The 12,091-nt window shown below is 47.6% G+C and overlaps 1 protein-coding gene across 6 annotated transcripts in view; it reads right to left on the reverse strand.

The window, feature by feature from the left end:
- The window catches only part of CPED1 (cadherin like and PC-esterase domain containing 1), a 214,716-nt gene that overhangs the window by 107,410 nt on the left and 95,215 nt on the right, over positions 1 to 12,091 (reverse strand). For all 6 annotated transcript variants that reach the window (XR_012903743.1, XM_075928925.1, XM_075928905.1 and 3 more), the window contains 2 exons: positions 9,329 to 9,471; positions 7,605 to 7,677 (listed from right to left, as the gene is read on the reverse strand). Coding sequence is in view for 5 of the 6 variants with exons in the window: in XM_075928925.1 (XP_075785040.1) it covers positions 7,605 to 7,677; positions 9,329 to 9,471 (216 nt within the window). In the remaining variant the exon portion in view is untranslated. The remainder of the gene's footprint in view (positions 1 to 7,604; positions 7,678 to 9,328; positions 9,472 to 12,091) is intronic.

The following is a 12,091-nucleotide window of genomic DNA, read 5'->3' on the forward strand; positions in this document are numbered from 1 at the left end:
GTTAAGAGCATTTCGGGTAGGCTTTCAATAGTTAAGGATATACATTTTACACTAGACACATAGTACAATCACATAATTTCTATTAATCATAAATAAATTCTTTTTTATGACCCAATACAACAGCAACTTACATCTATTGGGGTTTATATATAATATCACTCGTGGGGGAATTCTGCCTCATTATGCATGCACAGAATTCATTTACCCCACAGATTGCTTTGCTTCCCCACAGAAAAATGACTTCTGATGTGGAAGAAAAGGGAAGATGCCAGAGTGGCGATGAACCTCTCTCCAGTCGCACACCCAGTTGGTGAGAACATCCAGAACGGCCCATACAGATATGTGTCACTGCTAGGGAGTGGAGGGCTGGGCACTCATTCGTGTGAGAAAAAGAGACTCTCTGTCCCCTTCGCTTCCTCTTGCAGCACACTGAGGGTATGTCTACACTACAAAGTTAATTCGAACTAACAGCCATTAATTCAAATTAACTTTCATAGGGGCTACACATACAAAACTCTAGTTCGAATTTAAAGCGAACTAGCGGAGCGCTTAATTCAAACTAGGTAAACCTCATTCTACGAGGACTAACGCCTAGTTCAAATTAAGTAGTTCGAATTAAGGGCTGTGTAGCCACTTAATTCGAACTAGGTGGAGGCTAGCCCTTCCCAGCTTGCCCTGGTGGCCACTCTGGGCCAAACCAGGGAAACTCTTCTGCCTCCCTCCTGGCCCCGGAGCCCTTAAAGGGCACTGTCTGGTTACAGTGCTGGTGCCAGTTGCAAGCCTGCCAGCACCCAGCCAGCAGACCCTGCACCTGGCACAGCATGAGCCAGCCACCCGCTGCCACCCAGCCCTCCACCTCTTCCCGGGACCAGGCTGGCGGCTCCCAGGAGCCTGCCCGGGACTGCAAGAGGCGGGCGCCCACCTGGTCTAGTGCGGACATTGTGGATCTCATTGAGGTTTTGGGGGAGGCCTCCAATGTCCACGATCACCGCACTAGGCACAGGAACACAGCTGTCTACAGCCGCATGGCTGCTAGCCTGGCCACCAGAGGCCACATGCGGTCCCAGGAGCAGGTCTGCTGCAAAATCAAGGACCTGCGGCAGGCCTACTCCAGGGCCTCCCAGCCAGGGGCCGACCCGGAGGCATGCCCTCATGATGAGGCCCTGGATCTCATCCTGGGGGCTTACGCAGTCCGTGCCCCCCAGGTGGTGATTGACCCCGGGGCAGAAGGCCCTGTCTCTGACACAGAGGAGGAGGATGAGGATGCCGAGAGCCAGGGGCCTGCAGAGAGCCTACCCAGGACCCACGACCCCTGAGGCATCCCACGGAGCACATTGGCTGTTTCGTCCGAGGCCGGGGAGGGCTCCACATGTGAGTGCCATCATGCTCCCCTTATGTGTATGGGGCGGGGGTCGGAGAGGGAGCCCAGGAACCGTGCGCCTGGGCCTTGCCCACCATGGAGCAGCAGCTGGGTGTCATGCAGGGGCCCTGGCCCATTCCCTACATGCCGACCTCGCCTTGCAGAGCGGGGCTGGGTTTCACCCAATGTGTCCCCAGGGAGAACTGACCACTGCTCTTGTTTCACCACAGCTGCAACACCTGGGACTGCAGGGCGCACCACCCCACCTGCAACAGACACCCGCACCCGGGCCAGCAGGCGTACCTGCAATCTGGAGTACTACCAGCGGTGGCACCTGCGGCTACTGGAGCACCAACTCCGCACCCAGGACCACTGGGTCCAGGAGGACTTGCGGCTGCAGCAGCAGAGCTTGGAGGCGCTGGAGGAGCAGGGCCGTGCCCTCAGAGGTCACCTCCAGACCTTGGTGGACAGTTTCCTGCCTCCTCCTGCTCCAGCCCCGGCGGCCGCCCCAGCTCTTACTCCTCCTCCCTCTCCCGCTTCCTCCGCATACCCCGTCCCTCCTGCCACACCCTCCACACCCACTCCCCCTCAACGCCCCCGCACCTGCAGTGCTGCGAGATGGGAGAGCCAGCAGGACCCCCAACCCTGAGCTTTCCCTTCCCTTCCTCCCCTTCCTCTCCCTTCCAGCTCCCTCCTCCCAGGTTTCCCCCTTCCTTCTCCCACCCTCATTCCTCCCTCCCCCCACCTCAGTTATGTACAATAAAGAGAGGTTTTTTTGGCAAAACAGGTGTCTTTATTTTACATTAGGAAGGAGGGTTAGAGAGGGGAAAGGGAAAAGAGGGGAGGGTGCAAGAAAGCCCCAGTGGGGCATGCAGGGAGACTTCAGTCCTCCACCTGGAAGCTCTCCCACAGGGCTTCCTGGATCTGGACGGCCCCTCGCTGGGCCTCCCAGATGGCGGCAGTGCGGGGCTGTGCATACTGGCCAGCCATGCGCTCAGCCTCAGCCATCCAGGCTGGCAGGAAAGCCTCCCCCTTCTGCTCACATACATTGTGCAGCACACAACATGCTGCCACTATGGGAGGGATATTGTGTTCAGCGAGGTCGAGGCGGGTGAGAAGGCTTCTAAATTGGGCTTTCAGGCATCTGAAGGCCCCCTCGAACACAATGCAGGCCCTGGTGAGCCTGTCATTGAAGGCCTGCCGGGAGAGGTTGAGGTGCCCCGTGTATGGCTTCATCATCCAGGGCTGAAGGGGGTAGACTGCATCCCCCACCAGGCAGACGGGCATGTCCATGTCTCCGACCCTGATGTGGCCATCGGGGAAGAAGGTCCCGGCATGCAGCCTCTGGCACACGGAGGAGTTCCAGAACACCCTGGCATTGTGTGCCTTGCCTGACCAGCCCACATTAATGTCCGTGAACTGGCCCCAGTGGTCAGACACGGTCTGTAGGAGCACGGAGAAGTACCCCTTGTGGTTGATGTACTGGGAGGTCTGGTGTTCCGGGGCACAGATGGGGATGTGCGTCCCGTCAATCACCCGCCCCCCCCCCCCCCCCGCAGTTGGGGAAGCCAAGGGCACCGAACCCCTGTATGACCACATCCAGGTTGGCGAGGCGAACCACCCTACGGAGCAGCACCCTGTTGATGGCCTTGACCACCTGCAGAAAGACACACCAAACCATGAATCACTGGGGTGCCCGGGTGGCTGGGAGTGTTCGTTCCCTGGCACTGCCCCGCGTCTCACTCCCGGAAGCGACCCCTGCTGCGATCCTGACCGCTGTGGCTGCGTGTAGTCCAGCTGGGACAGACCGAACCCTCCCGTGCGGGGCACTTTTGCCTCCTCCCCCCCGTTTTCCCTGGAACGGCCCATCCCCTCCTTGCAGCCCCCCTGCCCCCCGGCCCAGTTGCCGGTGAGTGCCGTACCTGCATGAGCACTGCTCCGACGGTGGATTTCCCCATGCCGAACTGGTTCCCGACGGATCTGTAGCTATCCAGCGTGGAGAGCTTCCACAGGGCAATGGCCACAAGCTTCTGGAGGGGGATGGCAGGCCTCATGCGTGTGTCCCGTTGCCTCAGAGCAGGGGCGAGCCACTCGCAGAGCTCCAGGAAGGTGTCCTCCTTCATTCTGAAGTTCTGGGTCCACTATTGGTCTCCCCAGCACTCCAGGATGATGCAGTCCCACCAGTCATTGCTGGTGTCCAGACACAGATGAGGTGGGGCACGCTGGTGTCCGGGCACTGCTGCGGCTCCTCCAATGGGAGCCACCGACACAGGCAGGCAGAGAGGAAAACGCTTTGCTGTCCCTCGGCGAGGTAGACAAGCAAGCGGAAAAGCTGAGAACTGGCTGTCTGGAGGGGGGGGAAGTCCCTTTAAGCATGAGCCTCAGATAGCCTCAGACAGCAGCCACACAAAGCAACTACTGACCTGATGCCCTGCTGGAACCAGTTTCAGCTGCCCTTAAATGCGACCCAGCTTCCAATCAGTGTGGACGCACTATTTCGAATTAGCAAAACGCTAATTCGACTTAATTTTTTTGTCTATATGCGCTACTTAGAATTAGCTTATTTTGAATTAACTAATTCGAAATAAGTTCAAATTAGCGCTGTAGTGTAGACATACCCTCAGTGTGGAGGGGCAAGTCTGTAGGGATTTCTGAGGAGGTAGGTGAGGGACATCCTCTACCCCCTCAAGCAGAGCAGAACATTGCCACCTGCCTGCTTAGTGAATTCCCCAAAGAGTATAAAACAGGTGTAAATATTTTAAGGCTCCTTTACTTTGCCAGAGTGGTGTAAAAGACTCTATGGGTTTATAAATGTTCATGGAGCTTTAGGGTACGTCTGCACAGCAGCGCTAAAGTCATATTAAGCTATGCAACTTCAGCACCATCAATTGTGTGGCTTAAGTCAAAATAACTTGATTTGGCTTTTGGTGCTGTCTACACAGCAGGAAGCCCCAGGAAAAACACTCTTCCTTTGACTTCCATTATTCCTCATTAAATGAAGGTTACCATAAGTTGGAGTAAGAAGTCCTCCAGCTCAACATTATTTTGAAATAAAGACTTGTAGTGTAGACATGCACCATGTTATTTCGGAATACCATCAGTTATTCCAAAATAATGTTGCTGTGAAGATGTACCCTAAGTGATTAGAACGGGTCTAAATTTTTGTACTGAAAACATTTCCTCTCAAAATGTGCTCCGTGAACTGTTTGCTACTGACGTTACCGGAGTTGGTCAGAAGCCAATACAAATTGTGAGTTTGATTCCTCAGCCATAACTTGCTCTTCAGTTGCCTGCGTTGTAACACTGACCATATGGCTGCCTATATTTGTTGACTAATAACTAGAAATAAAGGCTCAAACCTAAGTATATTACTATTAGGCAAGAAGTTTTGGGGATTTCCCCATTGTTCCCCTTTCCTATTCTCCACACATTGTATTGTAGTTTAAATAAATTACTGAAATAATTGAAATCAGAGCAATTACATTGACAAATAAAATATGCAGAATTTAGCAAAATTTTAAAATATTGTGCCCATCATTTTTAATTTTTTGGCACAAAATTTTTAATTCTTGTGGTGCAGAGTTCCCCCAGGAGTAATTAATATTCTTATTTTCTTTGCTTCTGTATCTAAATATGTTTAAGACATACTGTTACAGTATTAATATCTGTTAATATTTAGTAGCTGACAGTAGATATCTTTTCAGAAGTACTTAGAATTGCTTTTTTAGAATAATGAACATGTGCTGTCATAGGAAAGCATTTAACATTAGCACCAGAAAGTAGCTACAATATGCATTTTGACTTGCATTTGAGGCTCATCAATAGGTGTCATTAGCACATAGAGAGCTTTTGTTTTCAAAAGGATTTTGTACTCGGTTTACCTTTGAGGATTACTCATGAAAGAACTGTATTTATTTAGGATCTGAGTTGAAGTTAGTAGTAAGGTGGACAAAATAAGACCTGTGGACCAGATTCAGCCCACCAAAGCTTTGAATCAATTTTGTCACCATCACCTAGGATGCCAATGATCCGCACCAATGGCCCATTGCCAATTGCCCAGAAAGAAGCTAGGGCAGACTCCCTGCTTGCTTTGTCCACAAGCTGCTTGAAGTGGCCAGCTACTGGGGTCAGCCTTTTCATCTCTGCAAGGCACGTGCCCCATAAGGGAGGGAGGGCAGGCTCTGTATGCTGCCCCTGCCCCCAGCACTGTCCTTCCATATCCCCTTAGAGATGGGAAATGGGAACTGCCTGGGCCATGCCTGCAGCCCACAGACCTCCCCTCCCCACATGGCACACAGCACAGAAAAGCACATGGCCCCAGCAGCCAGCTGCTTTGAGTGGCATGTAGAGTATAGCAGGCAGTAAGACTGCACCAGGGTCCTGCTAGGCTGCTGGCCAGAATGGTAAGCACCTCTCGGCCACAGCCTGCAGCTGGCAACCTACCACCTCCTGCACTCTATCCCCCTGCCCCAGGTCACAACCCAAACCCTTTATCCCCCTTCCTGCAGCCCTCTTCCTGGTTACAACTCCCTCCCAGAACCTGTAGTCCCTCTTTGCACCTCAATCTCCTGCCCCAGGTCATAACCCCCTCACACCCTCAAACGCCCTTCCTCACATCTCAATCCCCTACCACAAGCCTCTTCCTGCACTCAACCTCCATCACAGATCCTGCACCCCCCTCCAAGGAAAAGTGCAACCCTTGACCATTTACCAAAATCTTGGGGCACCCCTCCCCCCCGATCAAAAATTATTGCTCACCGGGTTACTTACTGGGTTAGTAAGCTGTGATGAAATTTGCATTTCCTTATACTTGATAAGAACCAAGTATCTATATTTATTCTGTGGTCAGTGCAAGATTTACTATGTCAACTCATGTCTTTGCAGTTTGTAGATAATGTAATAGGAAACTACAGAGTTATTGTTTAGCAACCTAAATTGATTTTTTTTTAAACCAAGAATTGCTTTTTAATTTTTGTTTTTGGAACCTTCGTGGGTATTTTTAAAATATATTTTTCCTTTTTTTCTTTTGTACGGAGGATTTTTAAATTCCCTGAAGCGGTTCAAAACTGCTGGAAAGTGGCCCTAAAAGGGCAGCTGAGAATTCCTCTGATGTAGGGGTATAGTGGGTGGTACAAAGCTGGCGTACAGTTCTACACTACACTCTTCTCCCTCATGGTGTAAAGGGAATGTTGAGGTGGTCTGGGAAGTGGAAAGCAGCATGATGGTCAAAGTAATGGGCCCATGGGCTGCGCACAGTTTGTCAGGATAGGCCACTGGCAGGTCGAAGTCAGGTTATTTACCTGAGTGTCCACAGTCACAAAGCCCACAACTCCTATTGGCCATGGTTTGCCCTTCCTGGCTAGTGGAAGCTGTAGAAAGTAGTGCAGGCTGTAACCCTTGATCTTCTCCTAAACCTTGCCTGCAGCATATTCACTTCCCAAAAACTTGTAACTGTTTTACTCGGTTGTAGCAGTAATGCAAGGGGCCTGCAGAAATCTCATTTCTGTGAGAAGTTTGCTTTGGCAATCACGTAGGCGATAAGCAAGATAGACTAGAGTAAGGCCACCACTTACTGGCTACCACTTTCCACAGCTCCCACTGATTGGACACAAAGTAAACATCTTGTCTGGTGACTCATCAGCTGCCAACTCTGATGAACCGTGTGCAGCTCACGGGTCACAGATTGCCCATCTCTAAGTCAGAGTATGTTGTGCTCCACAGTGCTTTGCAGGCATAATGGCCTCTAGAGGAGTAGGACAAGCCAACACAATTTAGTGCAGCACTTAGATTGCTCTAGATTGCACTGGGAGACTTTTAGCCGGCCTGAAGTCCTTGGTCTCCCCCATTCAGCTATGAGAAGTTTCATTCCACAGCCAATGCCTACTCCACTAGCCCACAATGCCTTCTAGCCAGGTTGTTTAGATTCTGTTCAGATGTTGTAGAGATCTTAGAACTGGACATATTAGTATTATTCTTTAGTCCATAAGCAATTATTCCAAGTCCAAGATTTGTGTATAATTGCCTAATGGTTAGGGGGGCAACCATCAATGGCAGTTCTCCACTATGCTTTTCTTTTAGTGTATGCTCTTTTCAGAAGGGCCAGTTTCTCCATTTGGTTTTCTAGAGCTCCTATCACCAGGGAAGATAACTGCAAAAGTACTGAAAATAACACTTCCCTCCCCATCATCTCATCGATTACTTACAGTAAAACATTTTTTTAAAAATATGATTGGCACATGCTTACCTCAAGAACTACTGGATGTATGGAGGTGTTGAAGCCAATGTCAAAGGTTAACATTTGAAAACACAGACTGCATCTGAAATTAAATAAGACAAAAATAGCACTTGTTAGATTATAAGTATAAAATAAATATGCAAACGTTTAAATATGGCATGTGAAATAAGTAAAAACAGGCGGAAGCAGTTGATACACTTACATTCAAATAGGTTCAAATCCTCAGCTCATGAAAATTAGCAAAGTTTCATTGGCATAAATGGAGTGATACTAGTTTACACCAGCTGGGAAGCTGACCTAGAGACCTCAAGCCACTATAGTGTTTTTCACTGTTGTTTCTTTTAGCAAGCCAAGTAAAATAGGTTTTGTGTTAAAAATGTTGTAACAAATCCATGACCACCTAGGACCAGACAAGGTTTGGGAGGACAGAACCCCATTCCTCCAGCACTGAGGTAATGGAGCATCCCCGTGACTTTAAGCACCCTAGTACTTCTAAAACACAAATTAACAATGCTAAACCGACCCAGTAGAGAGGAGTTGCACACACCCCCATTGGTCAGTTCTTAACCATAAAGATATAGATAAGCACAGTGTTGCCCATCACTCATTCCCTAACCTATTCAGCAGTAGCTGCACTGAGAAATGCTACTCTAAGCCATGGTTGCTGCTTCATTATTTTACTCTGAAGCCTAAAATACCACCAAATGCGCCAAGCACAGACAGAGGATGGAATGGGCATTTCTAACTGTAAGGGTTTTGTTGTTGTTGTTGTTTTTGGGTTTTTTTCAGTTTAGGCATTCCTCTGTTAGTGTTCAGTACATTCTGTGGTACTTTAGGTTTTGGGATGTGTTGGGGAAGGAAACACTTGCTGGAGGGTATGGGGTTCTGCAACTGCATGGGTGACATTTTGAGGGAAACAGATGTGATATGAGGGTGAGTGGATAGCGAAGCTCATGGATTCCATTGTGACCTGAAAGGTCTTTGCTGCAATTGCATGATGGGATTTTGCATTCATATGAGCCTGGAACTACAAGCAAACTTAGATATCCCATGCCTGAGAAACAGCCAACTCATCAATTTGGTTTGGTGAAACCATGTGAACCAAAACTAGCTGCACAGCTCTTAAAAATAACTATATTTACATTCATAATCTCTTTCTCTCTGGCACACACACACACACACACACACACACAAAATATATATATTTGGGGGGTGTGTGAGAAGAGAGAGATTAGTGTTATTTTCAAAGCATGCTTGCACACAGAGTCAGAGGCCTCTGTAATTTGCAACAGTCAGCTACAGGCACTAAAGGACCATATTACCAAATGGAGACAGCTGGAGCAAACAGGCTACACCAATCACTCTTCCAACCCTAGAGGCTCAAAGCAGGGAAGCATAGGAAACAGCTACGTCAGATTAACACCCATTGGGAACTCCTCATTTTCGGGAGGTTTCTGCTCACTTTGTACTGCCTGAGCAATACATAGAATCTGACCCTGGGTTTTGATTATAACTCCTTGATTTTTTTTTGAAATAGTATATTTGGCCCTCAAGTTGAGAAGGTGGATGCTACTGCAGTTGAAGATCTCTATTAACCAAACACATTATTTCACTCTAATATCAAATATGAAATATCAGTTTGTTTGTTACAGCAGAATCTATGTACTTTAATACTTTCCATAATATTCTTAACCTGAGAATAACTTTGCATTTATTTATTGGAAGCTACGTACCTACTGAAGTTCTTTGGTCCCATGTCGGGTGATTCACTAAATATCTCAGCTACTAGTAAGAGTTTGCTTATAGATGCTTTCATATTATCGAAGGCTTGCTGAGGGGAACTTGATTTGAAGAATGTCTCAAAAAATCTTTGTAGCTGTAAAAGATATTGCACAACTTCTTAAACACTTATCCTACTATCTTTTTAAGGAACAACTATTAAAAGGTTGACAAATGTCAAAATTGTTAAGAATGCCAGCTTTATTTGCTAATAGTACCCAAAATTAAGTGAAGAATGACATTAAATGTTCCCTCAGGAATCTATCAGATAAGTTATTTACATTTATAAAGAAGCAAAGCTGAAATAAACTACATTATTTGGTATGAGAAGGCACTGCATTTAGACACAGAAGTTCCACAGCCTAAATTTTCTTTCATAAAACATTTTGCTATTAACAATACTCATGCTTAATTCTAGTGTAGTAGAAGAACCTGACGGAAGCAACATATTCTAAGCTAAATCCTTTCTTCTTGCTAACACGTTGGGCCAAATGCTGATGTCCTTCCCCTTTGGCTATGTGCTCTAAGCTTGAGTAAATAATCTTTATGCAGAAGATGGAAGAGCAGTCAGGGTAAAAGCAATCGTCTCCTTAGCCTAACCCATCATCTGGCAGCACCATCATTACTAATACGGCAACCCTTGTGATAGGATGCTCCTGCACATGAGTAAGTATTTTAGCCCACTGATCTCTATATTGTCAGATACACTGGCCTGTACATCATTGACCCCTCAATTTACTCCCACCACTCACCCAAATGCACTCTTCCCACCAAAGCTAGAAGATAGCTAATGGAACCAGAACACAAAAGTTGCACAGTTCCCACACACAGCTTCTTGTTAATTTTAGGGCTGTCTGAGCGTATAGAGGAAGGAGTTGTATTTGGTCCATAGTTGCAGTGCAGTGATAATATATTGCCTTTTTCTTCAGAATAAGCCATGAAAAAATGAACAAATTGGCTAAACCAACAACATGCTTTTTCTTGTTCTTCTTTGCTGTTAAATTAAACAAACCAACCAAGCTTGGGCTCAGTGACATGAATTATTTCACTCTACTGTACTTCTCAGAAACACTCAGTGTTTTGAATACTCAATGAAAGGCCTGAAAAGCAGAGCACATATGATTTAATCAAATATTCCCCTATGCAATCGCATGTGTGCGTGCTCATGGATAGGTCCAAAGTGTGGCACACCTAGGGCTTTGGATTGCTTACATGTAGTTACTCCCTTCAGCTAGCTTCTGCCCCTAGACAGTCTTCTGCCATGTCAGGAGGGGTCTGGACTCGATCTCTCGAGGTCCCTTCCAGTCGTAGTATTCTATAATTCCTAGTATTCTATGATTTTATGAATGCATTTTTGGGGACAGATTCTGGGGTGCTGGCTTGTGCACCAATACAACCCAAAGGCCCATAAAGCTGCTATAGCCAAGGATTTAAATGGCATAGGTAGAACTGTTCTAGTCATTTTTACACTGCTCTCTTCTATCTATACCCTCAGTATAGGGGGCACATCGGGGTGTGTTGAGGAGACAAAGTGGCCAGAGGGTGCTGTACTAAGGAGATCACTGGTTGGTTTAACTGGGGCTTATTGCAGCTGGTACAAATTGTAGCAGCCCTGCCAGAAGGCTCTCTATTGGAGGCTCTTTGGGAGCCTCCACTTGACCTGTCAGCAGTGTGAAGGGGCCAGCCTGTTGATTAGGCAGCAGCGTGAGACAAGAGCTGGTTCCTCTGTCCCCAGAACCTTCCTTTCCTAGAAGAGTAGGAGGAAATGCCACTCAGACTTCTTGCTGCCAGCCTGCCTCCCACTGGAGAAGCAGAACTGCAACAGAGCAAGAGCTCACCCCTGCCCAAGCGAGGACTGGGAATGAGTGTGCAGGCCACCACACTGGCTCTGAGAAAAGGCTACACAACATGAACAGATGACATTCTTAGCTGCTGTGAGAGGGAACAAGCTTCATCCCAGACAGAGCCCAGCATTAAGAAATTGACCCAGACAGCAAATCAGGTGCACAAAGATACAGCCAACCTGTAAAGCAGTCCAGACCCAGCAGAAGTAGCCCTGATCATAACGGTGACCATGGGGACAGATTCCTTGAGAGGCACCCGAAATTGGGACTCACCACTGCAAGCTCACACTACAGAGCTAGAGGCAAGAGGCACTCTGTCTAGGATGGAGCCTAGAGGACCATTTGGACTATTGGTTAAGTTAAGGCTATTTTGTTATTTAAGTGTCTAGAACTCGTATTAGGGTCAGCGTTACACCTGTGATTTCAGTCATAGCAGCTCTTTGCTAGTTCCTTTTACTAATTATGGGTGTGTCCTTCCTGGCTAGGTAGCAGATCACTGGTGCTGAACATGGGTGCAGTGTTTACATCTGATTAAATTCCTGACTTGACTTATCTTTTGGAAAGAAACCAACAGCCTGGAATTCAGTGAAAGGCAGGTGGGGTTTTCTGCATGGCATTAGCAAATCGCAAGCCTGCCTCAATATCCGAGTACAGGAATCTTCATGGGCAACTGGTTTGCATGTGGCACTAAGCAGAAATAACAACTGGTGGGCTGGATCTTAGGTGAGGTAAAAAGTACTTTCTAACTTGTAAGCATCCCTGCAATAAATAAGTTGTTTGGGAGGCTGGATGTTGAAGCACCCCTTTTGTGTAATGACAGATAAGAATTGCTTTCTGAAGCAGGGGTCATATATGTCTCCTTTTCATTGTGTT

This window comes from Pelodiscus sinensis, chromosome 1 (assembly GCF_049634645.1).
Source record: "Pelodiscus sinensis isolate JC-2024 chromosome 1, ASM4963464v1, whole genome shotgun sequence".
Taxonomy (NCBI): Eukaryota; Metazoa; Chordata; order Testudines; family Trionychidae; genus Pelodiscus; species Pelodiscus sinensis.